The 20,379-nt window shown below is 37.3% G+C and overlaps 5 protein-coding genes across 5 annotated transcripts in view; 2 read left to right on the forward strand and 3 right to left on the reverse strand.

The window, feature by feature from the left end:
• LOC114527632 (vitamin K-dependent gamma-carboxylase-like) overlaps window positions 1-10,394 on the reverse strand; it is a 56,868-nt gene extending 46,474 nt beyond the window's left edge. The window contains exon 1 of the mRNA XM_028549332.1: window positions 10,217-10,394. Coding sequence (XP_028405133.1) covers window positions 10,217-10,229 — 13 coding nt within the window. The 5' untranslated portion in view covers window positions 10,230-10,394. The remainder of the gene's footprint in view (window positions 1-10,216) is intronic.
• LOC114527634 lies at window positions 1,279-4,533 on the forward strand. Its single transcript, XM_028549334.1, has 4 exons — window positions 1,279-1,386; window positions 3,094-3,603; window positions 3,686-3,789; window positions 4,413-4,533. The coding sequence occupies exons 2-4, from the start codon at window positions 3,110-3,112 to the stop codon at window positions 4,514-4,516; spliced, it is 702 nt and encodes a 233-aa protein (XP_028405135.1). The 5' UTR covers window positions 1,279-1,386; window positions 3,094-3,109; the 3' UTR covers window positions 4,517-4,533.
• LOC114527631 lies at window positions 4,838-8,467 on the forward strand. Its single transcript, XM_028549331.1, has one exon. It carries the CDS (start codon window positions 4,887-4,889, stop codon window positions 8,109-8,111), a length of 3,225 nt encoding a protein of 1,074 aa, XP_028405132.1. The 5' UTR covers window positions 4,838-4,886; the 3' UTR covers window positions 8,112-8,467.
• Window positions 10,395-10,897: 503 nt separating the features above from the next.
• On the reverse strand, window positions 10,898-15,860 carry LOC114527539 (spindle pole body component 110-like). Its single transcript, XM_028549229.1, has 17 exons — window positions 15,668-15,860; window positions 15,520-15,582; window positions 15,022-15,181; window positions 14,830-14,938; window positions 14,627-14,724; window positions 14,318-14,397; window positions 13,967-14,075; window positions 13,773-13,870; window positions 13,653-13,686; window positions 13,465-13,505; window positions 13,139-13,239; window positions 12,851-12,978; window positions 12,562-12,717; window positions 11,835-11,984; window positions 11,673-11,750; window positions 11,481-11,573; window positions 10,898-11,336 (listed from the first exon to the last, which is right to left on the reverse strand). The coding sequence occupies exons 1-17, from the start codon at window positions 15,775-15,777 to the stop codon at window positions 11,280-11,282; spliced, it is 1,665 nt and encodes a 554-aa protein (XP_028405030.1). The 5' UTR covers window positions 15,778-15,860; the 3' UTR covers window positions 10,898-11,279.
• A 1,438-nt stretch (window positions 15,861-17,298) lies between these two features.
• LOC114527595 lies at window positions 17,299-19,721 on the reverse strand. Its single transcript, XM_028549293.1, has 5 exons — window positions 19,567-19,721; window positions 19,249-19,413; window positions 18,798-18,864; window positions 18,092-18,153; window positions 17,299-17,741 (listed from the first exon to the last, which is right to left on the reverse strand). The coding sequence occupies exons 1-5, from the start codon at window positions 19,631-19,633 to the stop codon at window positions 17,563-17,565; spliced, it is 540 nt and encodes a 179-aa protein (XP_028405094.1). The 5' UTR covers window positions 19,634-19,721; the 3' UTR covers window positions 17,299-17,562.
• Window positions 19,722-20,379: the final 658 nt, after the last annotated feature.

Consider the following 20,379-nt stretch of genomic DNA (forward strand, 5'->3'; position numbering starts at 1 on the left):
GGATGAATGAAAAGCTGTATAGACTAAAAAAATACTCTGAATCCTAGATACTGAGTCACCAAGGTCCAGGTATAGCTACGTTAAATTTGTAGTTCATGATCAAGAAATTAATTCAATTATTTCGGCCATTCTCAAGCCAAATTGAAACCAAACGTTATTCCAGGTACTCATTAGAAATTACTGACGCGAACACCCGCTGTTTTAGAAACTTGTTTCAACTTGTATTTGCCTGTTATTGTTCATATTTTTCAAACGCAACTCGCTAAAGACACAAACTAAATGAAGTCGAGAGTAACTTGAAAACCAGTTCATTACGCGTTGAAAGGTGCTGCAGCCTGTAGTTGGAAACTATAAATCATTAAACACTATCATTTCACTAAGGTAAGATTAAAGACATAAGTTAATGATTAGTTTATTTTAGTTAGTAACACTGCGTTAATTTGATGACAAACGAGAACGACGTAACTGAAACTATATAGCTATCTCACTCTGGTTCGAAATGAAGAATCCTCGCTTTAAGGTGATCTAGAGAATGCCACTTTGGAAGCTATGGATACAATGCAAAGCAATAAAAATTTATCGCTATACAATCCACAAGAATATTAATACAGGATACAATCTATTTCCTTAATTATAAAAACTCCAAAAAATCGCGTCGCGTTGCCAAACGCGTCCTGAACGAGAAATCACAAAAATACCTGCGGCCATGCAGTTGTAGCAAGCCCGTTTAGCTTAAACGGTGGATAAGTTTAAAATAGAAAGCAAGTTTATCGTTTTATTTAACAAGCGAACTAAATGTTTTTGACTTTCACACAAAGATACTGTCTACAACTATACTGACATATTCAGTGCATAGAATTCAAGTTGACTTATTCAAGAGAGATGTAAGCGTGCATGTTATTTAATTTTCACTCAACCACCCTTATGCGGGAAAACATTTTGCCATATTTGGTCGTAGAGAAAGGACAAAAATCGACATTGCTGTTGCATGGTAATTGAAAATCAAGTCTATTAATATTGAAGAACTTACAGGTTGGATGAATGAAAAGCTGTATATGAGTCACCAAGGTCCAGGTATAGCTACGTTAAATTTGTAGTTCATGATCAAGAAATTAATTCAATTATTTCGGCCATTCTCAAGCCAAATTGAAACCAAACGTTATTCCAGGTACTCATTAGAAATTACTGACGCGCTAACACCCGCTGTTTTAGAAACTTGTTTCAACTTGTATTTGCCTGTTATTGTTCAAATTTTTCAAACGCAACTCGTTAAAGACACAAACTAAAAACTCGAGAGTAACTTGAAAACCAGTTCATTGCGAGTTGAAAGGTGCTGCAGCCTGTAGTTGGAAACTATAAATCATTAAACACTATCATTTCACTAAGGTAAGACTGAAGTTAATGGCTTAGTTTAATTATTTTAGTTAGTAATAGTTAAGTTGATGACAGACGACAATTACGTATGTAGCTACCTCACACTGGTTCAATCTCAAGAATCCTCGCCTTAAAGACAATATAGAGAATTTAGTTTATAAAGAAAATACTTTTTCGATATTTTTGTGAGTGAATGGTGTTATAGCCATGCCATAGACAAATTTATTTAATCTTTAGCTAACAATTACCTGTTTAACGGCGACATGCATAAATAAAGTTAGGTGCGAAAACAATTTGAAATTTGTAAAAGATTAAAAAGACATTTAATGCTGCGGCAAATTTCGCAAGCACTTCGGCATATGTAGGACCTATCGCAATGTGGATTTGATTGAATATAGACAGGATACAGAATATATTTAATCATGTATTAAGACAATGTTTTAAAAATGTATTAATGTTTTACCCTACTATAGTAGCGTTCGCCAGCATCGAGAAGTGGGGTGGCACATATTTATACTCATAATCATAGAAATATTCACTGACACGGTAGCTAAAAACTGATGAATTTGAATTAAAAGAAATGAATAATGTAAAACACGATGCGTATAAATAAGTTAGATGCGAAAACACTGGGTTTATAATGAAACTCTACTGTATCTGTAAAAATCAAATTGAAATTTGAGTAAAAAGATATATTTATATTAATTAATACAAATTTGGGTCCTACATGCTTCGGCATATGTAGAACCCATCGCAATGTTAATGTGAATTTGTATTTGAATATGTCCCCCCACTTATCAAGCTGGTGACGCGCCTGCCTACTAAAATAAAGTTTGCCACTTTGCCACAATGTAATACAATCTTATGTGGTTTTGCTTGATATTCTGAAATATCCAGTTAGAGCCGGGAAAATGACAAACCATATACATACTGCATCTGTATATATATAATAGCATTATAGGCTATATGTAGTGTATTCGCGGTATAATACGAACCCCCCTTTTCAAAGTAAGATTGCCCTAAATTCTTAATCTGTGTCACCATGTCTATACCTACAGTTAGCACTAATTTCACATAAGAAAATCATGATCAAGGAAGTTATTCTATTATTTTGGCGATTCTTTAAGCGAATTGAAACCAAAAGTTATTCCGGGAACTCGTTAGAAATTCAGTACCCACTGTGTTAGAAACTTGTTTGAACTTGTTTTTAATTGCCCATTCATTGTCCATAATTTTTCAAACGAAACCTATACGAAATACACAAACTGAAAAGCCTGAAAGGGCTTAAGTCTAGAACCAATCCGTTACGCGTTGAAAGTCGGGAACTTTATACATGTATAGGCCATATATAAACTGTTGAATATCATCATTTTGCTTACGTGAGCTTTTAGGAGTTTAGACTATATGGACTACATTCATATTTCCGGCTTGCACTTTTTCATATGAAATATTTAAAATCATGAAAAAAATGATATGTTAATTCCCCCGGTTCAGGCACTCGTAACATCGTGCAATGGCCAATGCGTTGAAAGACAAATTTTGATTTGCACCCCCAAATGTAAATTATATAGGATATGCATGCTGCCCCGGCTCGCTGGCTTCAGATTTGCTCTCTGCGACAACAATCAGTTATCATATTGCAGAAATAGAATTTGTAGTTTTTGATACTTATAGCATTGTAGCGTTTTACACTACTGACTACTTGCATTTCTAATTCAGTCAGAAAAAATTTTCAATGGCAGAATCCTCTTCGACTTCGTATGCCGGACAAGCAGCACAGAATGTGGAGAAAGGTGTTTGTGGGGTTAGTTTAGCTTATGAAAAACTGCCTAAAGGTCGTAAAATTATTTTCAAAGTTAGTACCACAAATATACGCGTGGCAAAAGAATTGTGTAAACTTGCTGGATTAGTTGTCGTCGGAAGTGTAGCGATTTCACTGGGTGCTTTGTACGTCTACGCCAAGATACAACCATTACTTCAAAAGGCTATCAATAATACCTTCGGTGTAGAAAATGTTGAAAAGATCATACCAAATTGTCTTTATGTTACACTTCGTTGTTCAACAGACGAGATATTTCTCAAAATTCTTGAAGATTACAATTCAGGAAGAATAAGAGAACGTTTGAAAGATGAGGTTTCGCAGGTTGGAATTGAGGTGGAAGGATTGATGGTTGAAATTGAGAACATCGAAGAAGTGAACAAAACAAAGGAGGAAATATACAAAATGAGGTATGATTTAATACAACAAGAACAAAAATTAAGGTATTGATAAATTCGAAAAAAACATGAGTTTGTGATTTGCTTCGAACAGGAAAGCTGTAACGATGACAGAAGGTGAAGAAAAAACAACGAAGGAAAGTTATTCGCCTGCTGCTGGTGATGGTGAGCGGGAATTGTCTACCAGCGACAAAGAAGGTATTTACAGATATTATATTATTTAGAGACTTATTATACGTAGTATATAATGCAAACTAACAGCCATGCAGTGACTTTAAACCACGTTCGAAATTTTCAGTCTTCGCTACTTAGGTGCTAAAAGGCCTTAGAACAACTGCTTAAAAAAGTGCAGAAATTTTGCTTGGGTTAGGATATATATCTGCGATTCTGACAGTGACAGGATTGTAAATTATTAAGAAAAATTACATTTCGACCCTGTTCACGTGCCAGTCACGATGCCTGTAGGTAACCACGTACGAAATGCAGATTCTATAATACGTGCCATTGAACATCACCATTTCACTGGGTCTAAGTTACGTTTAAAGTTCATAAATTATTGAATTCTAGTTAGTAATAGACAAATGTTGCATTGCAATCAGAACTAAGTAAAGGTTAGACAATGATGATTTTTACCTTAAACTTTTGATATACTTTAAAAATACAAAGTTATGTCTAGTAAGTATATTACTCCATGCAACATGCATTTTCTGCCTACAGAAAATCCTAACAGACAGGCGAGTACTCTCAAACGTACTCAGTTTCTCTTGAAAGCAGAGGGGGGTCGATGGATATCCCTTAAGAATACTTTGCATCCGTTGTAGAAATATTTGGGAATTATAAAGAAATGGCGGGTCATGAGGCAATGACAAGAAGAAGTTCTTCTGATAGTAAAAATGGTAAACATCAAACGAGGGAAAGTAAGTGAAAAGCAATCATTCAATTCTTCAAGGGCGTAGGAAGCACCCAAAGATTTGGGAGGCACCAGCTTCCACGGGTACTTTTGGTATAAATAAAAAGGGCAGCTAAAAATATGTATAGGGACGGTTTGATTGCCAAAGCTGCAATCCCTGTGCCATTTCCAATGAATGAAGACAAATATGTCGACTTTTATGACTTAACCAAGAACGTTATGAAAAATGCAACTTTTGTATTCCGGCAGGAATCTAAACAATGCCTTAATACTGATCCTTACTCAATACTGATTTTTTGGGGTTTGGCAATTTTTCAGACCATATTACACAATGTCCTTCAAAAACTCATCGAATTTCAATATCACAAGGGCTTAATGTAGCAAAATGGTTGAAAATAGTTTAATATCATTGTTTTCTAAAGGTTTCCAAATAGATATTTCTGAGAAACATAGCAATTGGTTGACTGTTGGCGAACTAATTTGTTCGATCCAGAAACCAATAGCAATCTACGTTGACGCAGTTGTTAAAGATCTCCACGAAAAGCTCTGTGAAGATTTGTGTTCTGTCCCTGACTGTAGAAACTCTCAAGATTGCAATAAGAAGACGAGATCTAAAGATCTTTGTGATTCGTGTAATCAATGGTATACAAAAGTCACAGTTGCACATAAAAAGGGCAAGAATCCGTCGTGGCATAAGAACTGCGACTGCACAAAATGGCCACAAGATTACTGGGAGGTGGCCAAATTCTTCATGTCAACACTTGGATCTAACAAAGATACCGTGAAGGATGCGCAATCCACAGACCTGTCGTCTCTTCTCAATGTTCTCGAGTGGATGAAGGACGAGGCATTTCTGGGAAAAAATCGAGTCAAAGTCGATTTTGTAAGAAAACTTCGAAATGAAGTGAGAAATATCTGGGCACATGCACCAAGACAAGAAATGACTGATGAGGAGAAAGATAGGAGTCTGGCGATTGCCAACGATATCCTTGAAGATCTAGTGCCGATATTTCCGAAAAAAGAACTAATAGAAGTCAAAAATTGTCAGAAGCATCTTGAATCCTTGAAAAGCAGCGGAATCACTACGAATATTATCGAAAGTGTTCTGCGAAGCTTGGTGCTACAACGCCGCTTGTTAGATACCATCAAAGAAGAAATCACACAAATGGGAGACGAGCGTGCATCTGACAAGACCACGATGGAAGAGCATGAAAGAAAGCTGAAGAAATTGGAAGTTGCATTGAAAGAATGCTCTCAAAGAAAGTCAGATTTCGAAAATCTGAAAACGGATATGAATAAACAATTCAAAATCTTTCAAAAACAACTGAAATCGTTTTCTGCTATTCCTGAAGATATTCGTGCTGTTTATGAGAGTCTCCGTGATCGACAAAGAGAAGAACAAAATCTAAAGAGTAGCTTACAGAACCGAATGCCAAAGTTCACTGGTCGCGAAACAGAAATAAAAGATGTCATTTCCCTTCTCATCGACGAAAGAAAGATCGTTGTGTCTCTTCATGGCGGACCTGGTTTTGGTAAGTCTGCCATAGCAACAGAGGTGTCCCATATACTAAGCGACAACCACGACATCACAGTTTTTTATTCTGAACTAAACACCGCAACCACTGTTGATGAAATGATTCGACAGCTTTGCAGCGATGTTGGTGTAAATTACGAACGCAATGATCCAAAGTCTTCGCTAGTTCTCTGGTTGAAATTTGTACAAGCCAAAGTTATTTTTATAATGGATGGCGTCGACAACCTGCTTGAAGATAAGAATCGTGTCCATTTTGACAATTTTATCAAGTTGATAGGAAAGAATCAAAATTGTCAGGTGATTACAACCTCAAGAATGGATTACTTTATTCCCGAATTCTTATTCGGTGCGGTCCATGTTAAGGAGATGGACGATAAGGCGTGTATAGAGCTTCTTGAAAAACGATGTTATCAGGATGATAAGTCGCGGCAAAGATTGGCTAAACTATGCGGAAACATACCTCTTGCTATGTCCATTGCCGCATCTCAAGTTAACTGCTTTGAAGAATCGAAAGAATTTTGGAACCATCTTGAAAAAGAACCAGTTGAGACTTTAAAAGATCCCATGAGTAACCAATACGTCGATCGAGCCATAAGATATTCTTATGACAGGTTGAATGATGGACAAAAACGGAATATTGTTCGTTTGGCTGTTTTCGACGGAAATTTCAGCGAAGAGGCTGCTGGCGACGTGATTGAAAACGATAAGTTTATTACTCAAATAATTTTGGAGGATCTATTTCGCATGAGTTTGATTAAAAAGCCAACTAAACACCGATACTCCATTCATGTTTTGATCCAGCATTTCTTAAAGAATCAACTAAAAGGTGAGAAAGAGAGAAAAGAAAGAGCGCGTGCAGAAGTATTGATGATTAAACACTATCTCAAGTTGGGACACGACCAAACCAAAAAGACGTACTCCAAAGATGGTTACAAACCAAACAGAGATGCTTTGAAGAACGAGGCGCACCACATCCAGAAAGTGCTTAAAATTTGTTACAAGCAGGATGTTTCCTCTGACATCCTCGATTGCCTTGCAGAGAGTGAAATTTACAACAACTCAGCCAAATTCTTTGCACTTCTCGCCAGAACCATTATTCCTAGAAACATCGTCCAAAACTTTCTTGAACTCTGTGCTCAGTTGGCTGAGGAAAGAGAACAACAAGCAATCAAAATAAATTTCGACTGTTTGTTGGCAGGTCAAGCGCGCCGGGAAACAATTGGTAGATCTGATGAAGATTATGAATCAAAGATGGAAAAGCTCCAGGAACAGTTCGAAGCGAATGAAGATTTGAAGCAAGACAAGCCACTTTATGCACATTACCTTTACCACCAAGGAAGGTATCTAACGCATCAAGCAGAGAATCTTGAAGATGAAGCCCGCTTAGAGAGACAGATTCAAGGTCGTGAAAACATGGAAAAATCGTTAAAATTAAGAAACATGTTGAACAATGCCCCAGAAGGAATAGCAGATAAGGCGTTCGCGTTGCTTCACGTCGGAAATGCCTGCAAGATCATTTCCAAAACAGAATCGTTTCTTAAAAAAATGGCGCAATCAGAATCATCGTCGAAACAAGCACAAGAACACTACGAAGAAGCTATACAATTATCTGAAGATAAACTAGGTGACCACGAGCTTACAGCAGCCTGTTACAAGTCTCTTGGAGATCTTTTCCTAAGAATCAACCATCCTGAAAAAGCAAAAGAAAATTACACCAGAGCCAAAGAAATGCGAGAAAATCTGGGTCTAGACGCCAGCAAAAGACACGTTTCTCTTCTCAACAAACTTGGCATATCTCTGACGAAACTGAAACAAGCAGATGAAGCCATCGAATTATTAGAGAATGCTCGCATGATGGCCGAGGAACTGGCTGATAGCGATGAGCCAACCTTTTGCAAGTCAAAAGTCTACGCCAGCCTAGCTTCAGCCTACAATGCAAAGCAAAAGTACTGTGAAGATGCTGTTAGTTATGCCAAGAAAGCGATGGAATTCGATGGTATGGAAGAGTCCCTCGGAAATTACTACAAGGAGCTTCGGGAAATAGCTGATTCAGAGATGATGGATACCACTGACTGACTCGTTTCTTTAAATCGGAAGGAACAATTTTTGAATATTTTATCGATTATAATCAATACCAACACAACCGTATGTTTGCACCAACATAGTGCACCAAGTTTAATCAAATATGGACGTCAGATATACCATCGTATTAATGGAAAGCAGTTTACAAAGACACACTCAGATACGTATCACAAATTTTACGCAAAAATTAAACGTTAATACGTCTAATACTCAGGTACTAGCAGCCAGAACGTTCACTCGAATCCACGCTTGAACTCAATAGGACATTCAGTATTGAACTCACTCAATAGGACAATAAGATAAACGAATTAAAAGGAATAAATTACGTAATAAGAAGAGACCAGGGACGTAGCCAGACCTTAAAGAGGGGGGAGCCGTGAGGCTAAAGTTTCAGCCCGTCTAACCAGTCTAACTGGGCCGAAAGTATTTTTTAATAACATGGAAAGTGTCCGCCCGGGCTGGATTTATGCTACGTGAGAATTATTTTAAGACCAGGCTGAAATTTCACCCCGGTCTGAGTTTCTAAAGGCTGGTAGTAGACCTATTTCGATTTTTCGAGCGCTTTCAAATCTTGAATGACAATAACTTGACCTTTAAGGGACTGTGATTGCACATAAAAATGAAACAAACAAATGCAAAAGCTTTGTCAAGGCGATTTTTACTGCCCGGGTCGAATTTTTTTTTACGATTGCATGGCAACAACTGAGTTTCAGCCCGAGCTGAATAAAACAAGCATACTTGAAAGACTGAGTAAATTTAATTCTTCTTCATTAAATTAATTCATTTTGAAGTAAGTATATATTAACCGCGGCCCCCACCACTCCCCCCCCTGGCTACGTCCCTGTCAAGAGACATTAGCACAGTCGTATATCAGACACACGACACGTCTAGATCTAAGAGACGCTACTCTCACAATTCACTGAAGCGAAGCTCAAGAGAAAGCACCTCAAACCTCTGACGGTAGAGATTATGAACTAAGAACTACTTTCAAGAGAAAAATCTCAACAACGAAAAAGTACCCGCGCCGCGTTCAACCATCTGATCATCTTCAGCAAAGACGATAGGAAAAGCACTATATATAAAATATTTATGCACACATGACTTTACATTTATCGGTAAAAGGGATGGTATATATATTAATAATTATTGGTTATTGTGTTTAGCAATGCCAAGTAACTATATGACATAAATTGCACATAGTATATAAGCTTCTAGACTGTAGAATACGATGCTTAACATGTTGGTCAGAATCGTCAAAATTTTCCCGAGGGCCCGTTTCTTTAGCGGCCACGAACGAAGAACCTAAAGATCTGCTTAAAGTGCTTTTCGCATGCACATCAATTAATTTTACGTAAGATATCGCTGAACGTACGAGCCTGCACAAGTGGGAGAATTTTCGTTGGTTTGCACCGACATCATGTAGTGTTGTTTGAAACTTCGCATTAATGTAAAAGTCTTTTACACGTTTGTTTAGCTAAATAAAGGTGTATAAAAGGTAACTCGCTGTGAATTATCAAGCCAAACAAGTTTCAGAAGTATGATTGTAGCAAAGACAGACTAGTCCCTAGGCCTTTTATACGCTCCTTTGGTAAAAAGAAATCCGATAAAAGCCCTGAGTTCCAGGACTATCTATCCCCTGACCGAGGCTTCAAACTTTTTAAAAGATCTCCCACAGCCGAACTTCTAACTATGTAACTAAGTTTGTTAGTGATAATTAACCGCGTATCACGATCCTCTTACCCAGATCTTGCTGCGCACTTGACCTGGGTACGAGGCTGCTCGTATAAGGCTGCCCGCGTTAGCTCATTAAGACACCTCGTTGGCAAATTTTAACGCAACTTCACCTATATTCCGACACAATATTTACCCGCATTACCGGCACATATTACATTCGGTATTCATAATTTCATAGAATAATAAATTTGCATCTCCTTTTAAGATTCAGCGATTCATACATGCTACTTGCTGTTGAAATATTACCTCGCAATAAACATAAACCCCAGACTACAGCTACAATATTTCACTCATACTACACACAGCTTTTATCCCAGTGAAACAAAAGGCATATTGAAATATAACTGCACACATAATGCTCCTACCTGACTTGCTCATTTGACAGCCAATTCTATCCGAAATTCGATGTTCTTAACGCTCAGACCAGCGACGAACACAGCTTGATTTATATTCCTCGAGTTCAACAAGAGAACTTCCTGTTTATAACGGTGTTTTAGAGCACCCGCAGCGGACTTCAGCAAGCCTTCACAAAGTACAAACGATAAGCTGTTTCCGACTGAAGCTTCCTATTTGCATACGTTTGCATATGTAATCTGATAGGAATGACAGCGCACACAAAAGGTTTGATGTATTGAGATTAAATCATGCATGTTTACACAAGACCTGGCCATTGTTTTAACAACACGTGTAATACCAGAGTATATTACACGTCTACTTAATAATAACAACTTCATCGATTAATTTCAGCAAATTACAGCAAGTTTAAACTAATAGTTTCGCTTTACTCAGCTGGAAATATATCAAAAGCCACTAATTTATAAGCGTCAAACAAGCTTCAGGGGATATTATTCACGGCATGATAGATTGAATTAATGCTGATATTTTGAGACTCCTCGTTCAACGCTGACAGATCAATTACGATTATGATAAATCCCACGTGAGATATCATCCCGTGGTTTATTGTGAACTAGACCGGATCATATTACGGATAAAAACATAATGAAAAATTCTAAAAAACTTCAAAGCAGTGATATAAAAGTACAGTTTTAATAAACGGATACAAATCACAGATGTTCTGGAGCAATGCTTGGCACAATTCTGAGAGGACAGATTCACTGAGTTAGCATTCAGCAAATTCTGGGACAAAGCTAAACGCCAACCTGCTGTTATCATAATATTAGTCCTCAAAAACTAAGCTTGGGTTCACTTAATCACTTTTGCAATTTACTTCAAGACAAACTTCAAAACTCGTTATTCGATAGTGTTTCGACATTTTAAACGGCATTGCTGAAATTTTTTTGCGATAATTAGGTTGTCCGGGCTTTCCGGGGTTATTTGTGTCTGCCAAGTATCTCTCAATACGCCCGGAACAGGAAACCAGAAGGGAAGATTGATCATCGATTTCTAGCTGACCCACACTCTTTCCATTCACGATATTTCCTGCTGTCTCGTTGAATATTCCAACCTTGCTAAACGATGATGTTCCTAGCAAATTTAGAAAAATAAATTCACACGGGGAACAGTCGATTGTCAGTCCTACCATTACAATCCCACCTTCCTCCCACAGCCTTTTCAGAAGGATTTTTGTCTTCATTTTCAACTTCATTACATCTTCCCGGCTCAACTTACCCTCTCGTCTTCATTCAAACGGTGTTTATCCTCGCGCAACAAGTCTCGCAGCTTCACTAAACTTTGAATGCCTTCCTCTCGATTAGCACGAGCCTTTCGAAACAAAAAACACAGCGGTAAGTACGGCTCAGCATTGCGAAATCCAGTATTTACCTACAGCAGATGGCAAGCATTGAATACTCAGAGCATTACCTTCTGTAACGTCGCCTGTTCCCGAGCAAGATTCTGTTTTAAAGACGTCTCTCTGGACTTACACTCCAGTTCTAGTTCCTGAAGATTGGAAATGTTAGTAGCCCAGTGGCAAAAACGAATGTGTGATTGAAATTTACACAGAGGTGAGTCTTATTACGATACCTTTAATCGCTTGGCATTTTCTCTTTTAAGTGTAGTGAGATTCTCTTGAAGGCGTTGACATTGCTGTTCTTGCTTTTTGTAATTGGTTTCTGAAGATCTCACCTGATTGTACAGCGCATGCTCCATCTCTTCTTGCTTCGATACACTTTTCTGAAAATGAAATGACAATAGTTTTTCCAGTAAAGATGATTTCTTATTGATCCAGTGTTACTACAGGAGGAAACCTAAACTAAACAAACTTTATTTATACTGGATAGCTCTATCAGTTCTAAACTGTTCTTCCTAGAGGTCCAGTAAGGATCATCTCGTATTGATCCAGTGTTACTACAGGAGGAAACCTAAACTAAACTAACTTTATTTATACTAGATAGCTCTATCAGTTCTAAACTTTTCTTCCTAGAGGTCCAGTAAGGATCATCTCTTATTGATCCAGTGTTACTACAGGAGGAAACCTAAACTAAAACTAACTTTATTTATACTGGATAGCTCTATCAGTTCTAAACTGTTCTTCCTAGAGGTCCAGTAAGGATCATCTCTTATTGATCCAATGTTACTACAGGAGGAAACCTAAACTAAACTAACTTTATTTATACTGGATAGCTCTATCAGTTCTAAACTGTTCTTCCTAGAGGCTCAGTAAGGATCATCTCTTATTGAACCAGTGTTACTACAGGAGGAAACCTGAATTACGGCAACTCTATCAATAATGAAAAATTATTAAAATCACCTGTAAATGCCTAATGGCGTCGCTATACGACAGTTTCCGAGTATCTGTCTCCGTGTCCACGCAACGATCCTGCGTTCGTGTCATCCTCGTGCGATTTTTGTCCTTTCGTTCTCTTGAAAATTGCTCCAAGATCGTTGTTCTTTTCCCCTCTGCCATCTGAAAAATAAACGTTTGTATGATCCCAGATCCCCGTAAAAGTTTTTACTACAGTCAAAACTCGCAAGTTCACTTGAGATGAGATTTGGAATTCGCAATCAAAAGCATAGTATCGTGTCCGGCAAAATATCACCTTTTGTTTCAATTCAATGTTTTTTCCTTGTTCCTGGCGATCCAAATAGTCCGCATAGATACGTGAGTTCTTCTGTGCAGTCGAATTGTTTTGCAACGAACGACTGATGTCCGTCATCTTCCTGCCCTCTGAAGAAAACATGACAATTTAGGATCAAGTCAAAACTCAATGAAAAAATGCTCCCAGTTCGTGTTTGAAAAGGCCGTTTGACCTCTTCATAGATCATGAAATACACATTTAGTTTACTGAAGGCTGAGTAACGCGAATTCAAAGCTATACAGCCTATACCTTCTCGTATTTTCAACGACAATTTGTCATTCGTTTCATCTCTATCTTGACTCAATCTTCTCTTACTTCCAACAAATCTCCTCTCGTGATATCGTCCAAGGCTAAAAAATTGATGGGAGATTTAGTGATAACAATAATTCCCAATCGCCGAGACGTTTTCACTTCTAAATTTATCGGAATCTTGTGCTTCAGCCGTCCAGGTGTTCGGTAACCTTCCGTTCACTGACAAGGAAAGCTCTATATACACGCTAAATTCTGATCCGTTTGGCTGAGCACAGTTTAGAACAGATAAAGCTATCCATTTGCGAAGATGCAAAGATGCTTACTTTAGTTTATCTTCCAATGATTCCCGCCGTTGCAAAGTTTCCTAGAACGTTGCCAAAAAGGATTTTAATCTAGATTATACCTATAAGCTATGGTGTGTGCATGATTGCATGTTGAAATAAGAAACTAAACACACTGTTAACAATTAGGTCGCAAACTAGATAGTGTACAGTATAATATGTCAAATTACCTCTCTTTCAACGATTTTCGCGTCTTTTTTGAGCCTGCAATGAAGAAAATATAACAATTGTTAAACTTATCTAATCTCATCATGTCAAAGACATTTGTATCTGACTGCATGTAGACTCACGTTTTAAAATTGGTTTCCATTGTTTTTCTCTTGTGATCTTCCATGGTAGTGGCTATTGCCAGTTCTGCTAATCTTTTTGTCAGATTATACTCTTCCAGCTACATTTTGGAAACAAACACATTAACATTTTGCAAGTTTGTGTGTAAGTTGAAAAAATCTGAAATACATAGCCAATTCAAGATGATGGAACTAACCTCTTTCAATCTCACTTTCTGTTCGTATTCCTTCGTTAAGTTCACAACTTCGTTTCGTTTCAACTCCAACTCCTTTGCAGTTTTCTCATACTGAAATACCAGGTCATTTCTGCAATACAGTCAAAGATGAAATGTTATATGTCGCTGAGAGAGAGATCCGTACGGTAGATGTACATCTGACAATGCAATTAACTTAGCTAATCAACAGTTTTACTAAAGGCTTTTCATCTAAATGCAACTATTACTTATTCAGATATGAATTACTTTTGTTGGCATGCATTCACACCAAATAACATGTCAGATTAGAACATGATATTGAAGGTATATATATCAGCATATAGTTTACTTTACTTCATTAATAAATCTTTTCTTGTTAGCTGTCTGTTGTCTAAAGCTTCTGAAAGACTTTTCTTCCTTTTTGACTTTGAATCCTACATTCGAGAAATCAAAGTTTAAGAAGATTCTGATTGTAAACTACAGTCATTTTCGCTCAAACTACGCTCGATAGGTGCAGTGCAAAAAAAGCACATCTTATTGTTACTATATTTTCATTCTACATCAGCCAGCAAATAACATGAGCTGAGGTAAAACATGCATCCTCTGGAACGGCTCAACTAATTCTTAGGATTACGATACATTCATTACACTAGTTTTCTTTACCAAAAATTCTTCTACAAGATATTGATGTTTGGCATCCTCCATTTCCTTGATGCTTCCCTGCAATTTCATCTCTTCTACTTTCTTCTTATCAAAAACATCTATGAAATAGACAAATATAGAGCATTGATTCAAATTCTCAGCACTGCCATCAAATTCATGATGCAGATCTTCTCAATGCAGAAAGCAAATATATATGCCCTCACCATTGTCATAATTCGCCATAACACGTCGTAGTAATCTTTGCTTTTTCACAATATCTCCTTCGATCCTTTTCAATTTTCTCTCCTCCTGTTTACGTTGGAGGAGATTATCCTATACACAAAAAAAAGAGCGAAATTCTCATGTGTAGTGTGAACTTGGGTCTTAATTTAACTTCATATGAAATGCAATTAAACCTGAATAACTTTCATCTTCCTGTCCAATTCCTTCTTATTTGTGGCTGCAATTTGGGTGACAGCTTGAACGCCAGTTCCTTTTGGTAATGGTGCAACATCTCCTTTTATTTTGTTTGAGCTTTGTCCACCCAGTCCTGTGTCAACCTTTGCTTTTACAGACCTGAACAGTTTTGACATAATAATTGTGTTTCAATTAAGCAGTATAAGTACAAGCTCAGATTTTAGCTATATCGTAATTGCTCTGTCAAATCAATGTTAATCATCATAGTTTAAAGCCTTGGTTTAGTCGTTCATATGCCTCTGACAAGGTCCTGTATTCTGTCTTATTTACAGACCACAAAATCCAAAGTTCCTTGCAATCATAATCTAGGTGAAATGTTTGCTAATTCTAGTTTGCTTATGACCTGTGAATAAACTAACTCGGCACTGTAGATATAATTATCACGATACAATACAATCTCAAGAAGTTCCACCGTGATTAAGACAGTCATCATATACCTTAGAGATGTTTCGAGTTGTCCACTGTTTTTTTCATCAGGACTTTGATTACTCGACATATTCCTAGGACATAATTATTATCATAAAATACCACATATCTTCAGTCCATTAGTTTATCAACGTACTGCATGATGGCAGATGAACTCACTTCAAAAAGTTGACATAGTCCTCGGCGTTAGGATCGCCTACTTTTGACGAGGGCGTGTAGAATTCGTATCGTTTGTGCAAGACAGGTTGCTTCTCGAACGGTAAAACCATATTCCTTTCCGATCGTTCGTAAAATAACAAATTGTGATTTCTGTTTTAATGTTCGTTTAGTAATTTGCAACAATTATTGTAGTTCTAGAACAGTTGTTATGGTAACTTGACTTGAAAACCACCCCCCGGTAATAGTAGCAAAATTCGGGTGGATCGTTACCCCCCTGGGAAATAAGTCAATGAGGAAAATGCGGGGAAAATATAGCATGTTTTCTACACGAAAGCAAAGCTTCAACTATGGTATCCCTTGGTTACAAGTTTAATGTAAACACCGAAGGAATTAAGACATGTTCGTGAGAAGGGTGACTAGTTGGAGGGTGACTTTGGGGAAGGGGTGGCCCTATCAGGGACCGCGGAGCGTTTTTCGTATTGCTGGGGCTCAGAACCGCGCGCCTGCTAGAAAATTTTGAAATATAGGTCTCTGAAATCGTCGCAAATGCCACTCAATTTAAGGATTAATGGAAAATAATAGATAGTATGTAAAGTTTCCAGCATGTTTGGCGCTCATAACAAACATTAAACAATATAACCATGCTTTGGTTATGATGTCAAATATTTTGATATGGATAACCACGCTGTTTTAATGGTCAAATGCTTGTCCTATGTAAAGTTTCCAGCATGTTTGGCTCTCATATACAAACATTAAACAATGTAACCATGCTTTAGTTATGATGTCAAATATTTTGACATCGATAACCACGCTGTTTTAATGGTCAAATGCTTATCCTATGTAAAGTTTCCAGCATGTTTGGCGCTCATATACAAACATTAAACAATATAACCATGCTTTGGTTATGATGTCAAATATTTTGACATGGATAACCACGCTGTTTTAATGGTCAAATGCTTCGGTCCTATGTAACGTTTCCAGTATGTTTGGTTCTCATATACAAACATTAAACAATATAGCTAACCATGCTTTGGTTATGATGTCAAATATTTTGACATGGATAACCACGCTGTTTTAATGGTCAAATGCTTGTCCTATGTAAAGTTTCAAGCATGTTTGGCGCTCATATACAAACTTAAACAATATAACCATGCTTTGGTTATGATGTCAAATATTTTGACGTGGATAACCACGCTGTTTTAATGGTCAAATGCTTGTCCTATGTAAAGTTTCCAGCATGTTTGGCGCTCATATACAAACATTAAACAATATAACCATGCTTTGGTTATGATGTCAAATATTTTGACATGGATAACCACGCTGTTTTAATGGTCAAATGCTTGTCCTATGTAAAGTTTCCAGCATGTTTGGCGCTCATATACAAACATTAAACAATATAACCATGCTTTGGTTATGATGTCAAATATTTTGACATGGATAACCACGCTGTTTTAATGGTCAAATGCTTGTCCTATGTAAAGTTTCCAGCATGTTTGGCGCTCATATACAAACATTAAACAATACTGATAACCATGCTTTAGTTATGATGTCAAATATTTTGACATGGATAACCACGCTGCCGGGTTTTTTTAAGACAAAAAATACGAACACTGTTCACAATTTTATCTTAGCGAAGTTTATTGATTATGCAACTTCATTACATATATATTTATTTGGATTTCAACAAGTGCTCACACGTATACGCTTGGAAATAAGAAAATAATCTTGCTATACTGATATTTTAACACTTGCTGAAATCCTAGAAAAAAGCCTACTATATTCTAATGTTAACAATGCTTAATGCTCTAATTTTAGCACAAAATTTAGTCACTCTTACGACCTATTTGAATCACATGAAATGTTCCAAAAGGTTGCAAGGAGATCCCAGTCGTTTCTTAGATGCGGGATCGTGGGCAGTTGGCTTTCAATGGCTTGACGGAGAAGTAGTTACAGCATTTTGAGGCACGAGTGTTATAATAGAAGTAACCACAGCAATTCCAGTTGGCTTTCTTGCTGTGAACCTTACCACAGCAACAGATCTGGGAGGCTGGGTTGTATATTTGGTTGCCGCAGTCTAGATGAAAGAGGAAATGAACGCAGTTGTTTATATAATGACTTTTGTAAACATCTTTCAAGTAATGTTTGAATTACAAGGAAAGGTTTATATATAATGATATCAGCAAATAAAGAGTTTTTATCCGTTTTCTAGCACAAAGCTTTTTGAATATATTGGTTTGTTGTCAGTTAATGGTACGCGCTTAAATTCTTACAGCGTTTTCAAAGAGGCTTTCATGCTAAATGCTTTGAGCGAGGAATTAAAAAGTTCAGTCAAAAATGAAGAAGTCTCGGTGATTATATACTGCCTCTTGTTTTTTTCTTTGAGAGAAACACAATTGCAAAATGCCACGTTATAATTATACTTACAGTAGTATGGGCAGTATGCGAAGAAATAGTCACATTTCCATGCTCCTCCGGTTTGACAAACACTAAAGTCAAATGAAATTATTATTTTTTTAATTGTAAAAAAGTAAAAGAACAGGGGCCGGTTGTATGAAAGCCGGATAGCGCTATCCACCGGATAGTGATTTTTTCAACCCTTCTAAAAATGCTTGAATAGCTATAAGATTTCAGCTTTGTAGCCAACTTTTGTTAAAGAGGATCCTCAATTTAGGAAAACTAAGATTTAATCAAAGTTATACCCAACAATGGGCGATTTTAAAGCGATTGAAAAAATCACTATCCGGTGGATAGCGCTATCCGGCTTTCATACAACCGGCCCCAGGTTCTGAACTAAATTAACTGAAGTAAATAAACTATTTTCAAGGCTCTAGACTTTAAAGATAATTCTGTGTTCATGCTGAAGAGTCTGCTACAGCCACAGGAGAAACTCAACAGTCAACAAACTCAACAGTTTATCTGTTCTGAGCAGTACCCCTGAAAGGTCCCGAAAGAATCATCGATGACTCATTGATCTAGTATTACTGAAGAATTACACCTGAACCTAACTAACTTTTTTCATACCAGATAGCTCTAAATATGCATTCATGCACTCACCTTTTTTTGCAATAATTATTTCAGTAATTGACTTAACACTTAGTCTGGTATAAAGTTACAAAGAATCTTGGCTTACCATCTCATACAGTTACATCGAATAGCCACACCAGGCTTGTACCAAATGGCAATACCCCAGTGACAAACTACAGTAGAAAAAGTAGTTACGAAATATTGAGAATCATTGTCATAATATTTTTTTTAATATACAGTACATGCTGGGCCGTATAGATGAGCGTCTTTGATTGTAAGTTCCTACTTCATATTATATTATAAGTTCTTACTATACATATGCCAGTTCTGACTTACGTTAATGAGAACAGAACATTCAGTCTTATTTTTAATGAACGTACTTATATTCATGGTTATTGGGGGTGGATTATCCAGCCATCAAACCCCTCCCCTCCCCTCCCTCCCCAGGGTGTTTGCGCCCTGGTATGTGAAATGTGGTCGCTATAGTGTTAACTTTTTATCTTAAACGTGTTTCCCACTGTTTTTACGTCGAGTTTGATTTTAAATTTTCAACTTACATCCTTTGTGTTTCTCAGCATCAGAGTCCTGTTGAACTAAAGCAGTAGTTTGACTTGCTTCATCTTCGACGACTATTTTCTCTGGTACTGCGGGTGTTTCCTCAGCAGCTGGTGCCGGTGCATCGTTTGTCGCAGCAAAATCTTCCATCTCGTTGCCAAATTCGTCTACCGTAAGGAAACATTGATATCAGTTCAAACGATGAAACTAAGCGATTGAATTTATCGATACTGGCTCGGCCTGCATCGGCCTCTTTATTCTGATAATACTAACAAAACACGAGAAACTTTGAGTAAAGTAAATTCATTTACTTAACTCACCTAGTTTCGCTGTTGCAAAGCTTACTGCCAAGAAAAGGCAAAGAACTACGATTGCTTTTGACTCCATTTTTTTTCTTAAACAATTTCTTCGACTATACAGTTCAAATTCTTCCTCTCCTGTTGAGCTTCGCTGAACCACAAATGATGCCGAATGTTAAATTCGGGACCTTTTTATGATGTTGATGAAGAAAGAGGAAAAGCGACACTTCAAAACAAAGGCTTTAACTCTGAGGAGTCTCTTGCAAAGTAAATAAAGACAAAACCTTTACAACGCAATTAAGAGCTTTTGTTTGCTCTCGTGAAAGGTGTTTCAACGTCCCGGGATTTTTCGTGCATAATTCTTGGTTCGCTCTAAAAGCATCAAAACTGTTGTATAAACAAACGGCCTTCACAACCTCGCTTCAAACAGACCTTTGATAAACGATATGAATAATCAGCTAGTTTGCGTGCTTCAAAGAGAGTACCCTACGCAAACACAAAAGTCTTTGCAGAGACAAATATAATATTCCAGCCAGTGACCAGCATTCTGGCTGCCGCCGATAAGTGAATGGCTCGCAGCTATAATTCAACATTATCTGTATTCTAGCTCTCACCTGTTTGCTGTTGCAGTGGAAATTAAACACCTTCCTAGAGGTCCAGAGTAAAGATCATCTCTTATTGATCCAGTGTTACTACAGGAGGAAACCTAAACTAAACTAACTTTATTTATGCTGAATAGCTCTTTCAGTTCTAAACTGTTCTTCCTAGAGGTCCAGTAAGGATCATCTCTTATCGATCCAGTGTTACTACAGGAGGAAACCTAAACTAAACTAA

This window comes from Dendronephthya gigantea, unplaced genomic scaffold (genome assembly GCF_004324835.1).
Source record: "Dendronephthya gigantea isolate DGI-Jeju-01 unplaced genomic scaffold, DenGig_1.0 000045F, whole genome shotgun sequence".
Classification (NCBI taxonomy): Eukaryota; Metazoa; Cnidaria; class Anthozoa; order Malacalcyonacea; family Nephtheidae; genus Dendronephthya; species Dendronephthya gigantea.

What these genes read in the sequence shown, in the direction of transcription:
- LOC114527539 (XM_028549229.1), bottom strand. Translation starts at nt 15,777, where the DNA reads ATGGTTTTACCGTTCGAGAAGCAACCTGTCTTGCACAAACGATACGAA. An exon ending in ATCTTGTAGAAGAATTTTTG is followed by an intron (nt 14,398 to 14,626) that starts GTAAAGAAAACT and finishes TCTCGAATGTAG; the next exon opens with GATTCAAAGTCAAAAAGGAA. An exon ending in TCATTGGAAGATAAACTAAA is followed by an intron (nt 13,240 to 13,464) that starts GTAAGCATCTTT and finishes TCAATTTTTTAG; the next exon opens with CCTTGGACGATATCACGAGA.
- LOC114527631 (XM_028549331.1), top strand. Translation starts at nt 4,887, where the DNA reads ATGGTTGAAAATAGTTTAATATCATTGTTTTCTAAAGGTTTCCAAATA.
- LOC114527634 (XM_028549334.1), top strand. Translation starts at nt 3,110, where the DNA reads ATGGCAGAATCCTCTTCGACTTCGTATGCCGGACAAGCAGCACAGAAT. An exon ending in GAGGAAATATACAAAATGAG is followed by an intron (nt 3,604 to 3,685) that starts GTATGATTTAAT and finishes TGCTTCGAACAG; the next exon opens with GAAAGCTGTAACGATGACAG. An exon ending in GTCTACCAGCGACAAAGAAG is followed by an intron (nt 3,790 to 4,412) that starts GTATTTACAGAT and finishes CATCCGTTGTAG; the next exon opens with AAATATTTGGGAATTATAAA.
- LOC114527595 (XM_028549293.1), bottom strand. Translation starts at nt 19,633, where the DNA reads ATGGAGTCAAAAGCAATCGTAGTTCTTTGCCTTTTCTTGGCAGTAAGC. An exon ending in TGCTGAGAAACACAAAGGAT is followed by an intron (nt 18,865 to 19,248) that starts GTAAGTTGAAAA and finishes TTTCTACTGTAG; the next exon opens with TTTGTCACTGGGGTATTGCC. An exon ending in CGATGTAACTGTATGAGATG is followed by an intron (nt 18,154 to 18,797) that starts GTAAGCCAAGAT and finishes ATTTGACTTTAG; the next exon opens with TGTTTGTCAAACCGGAGGAG.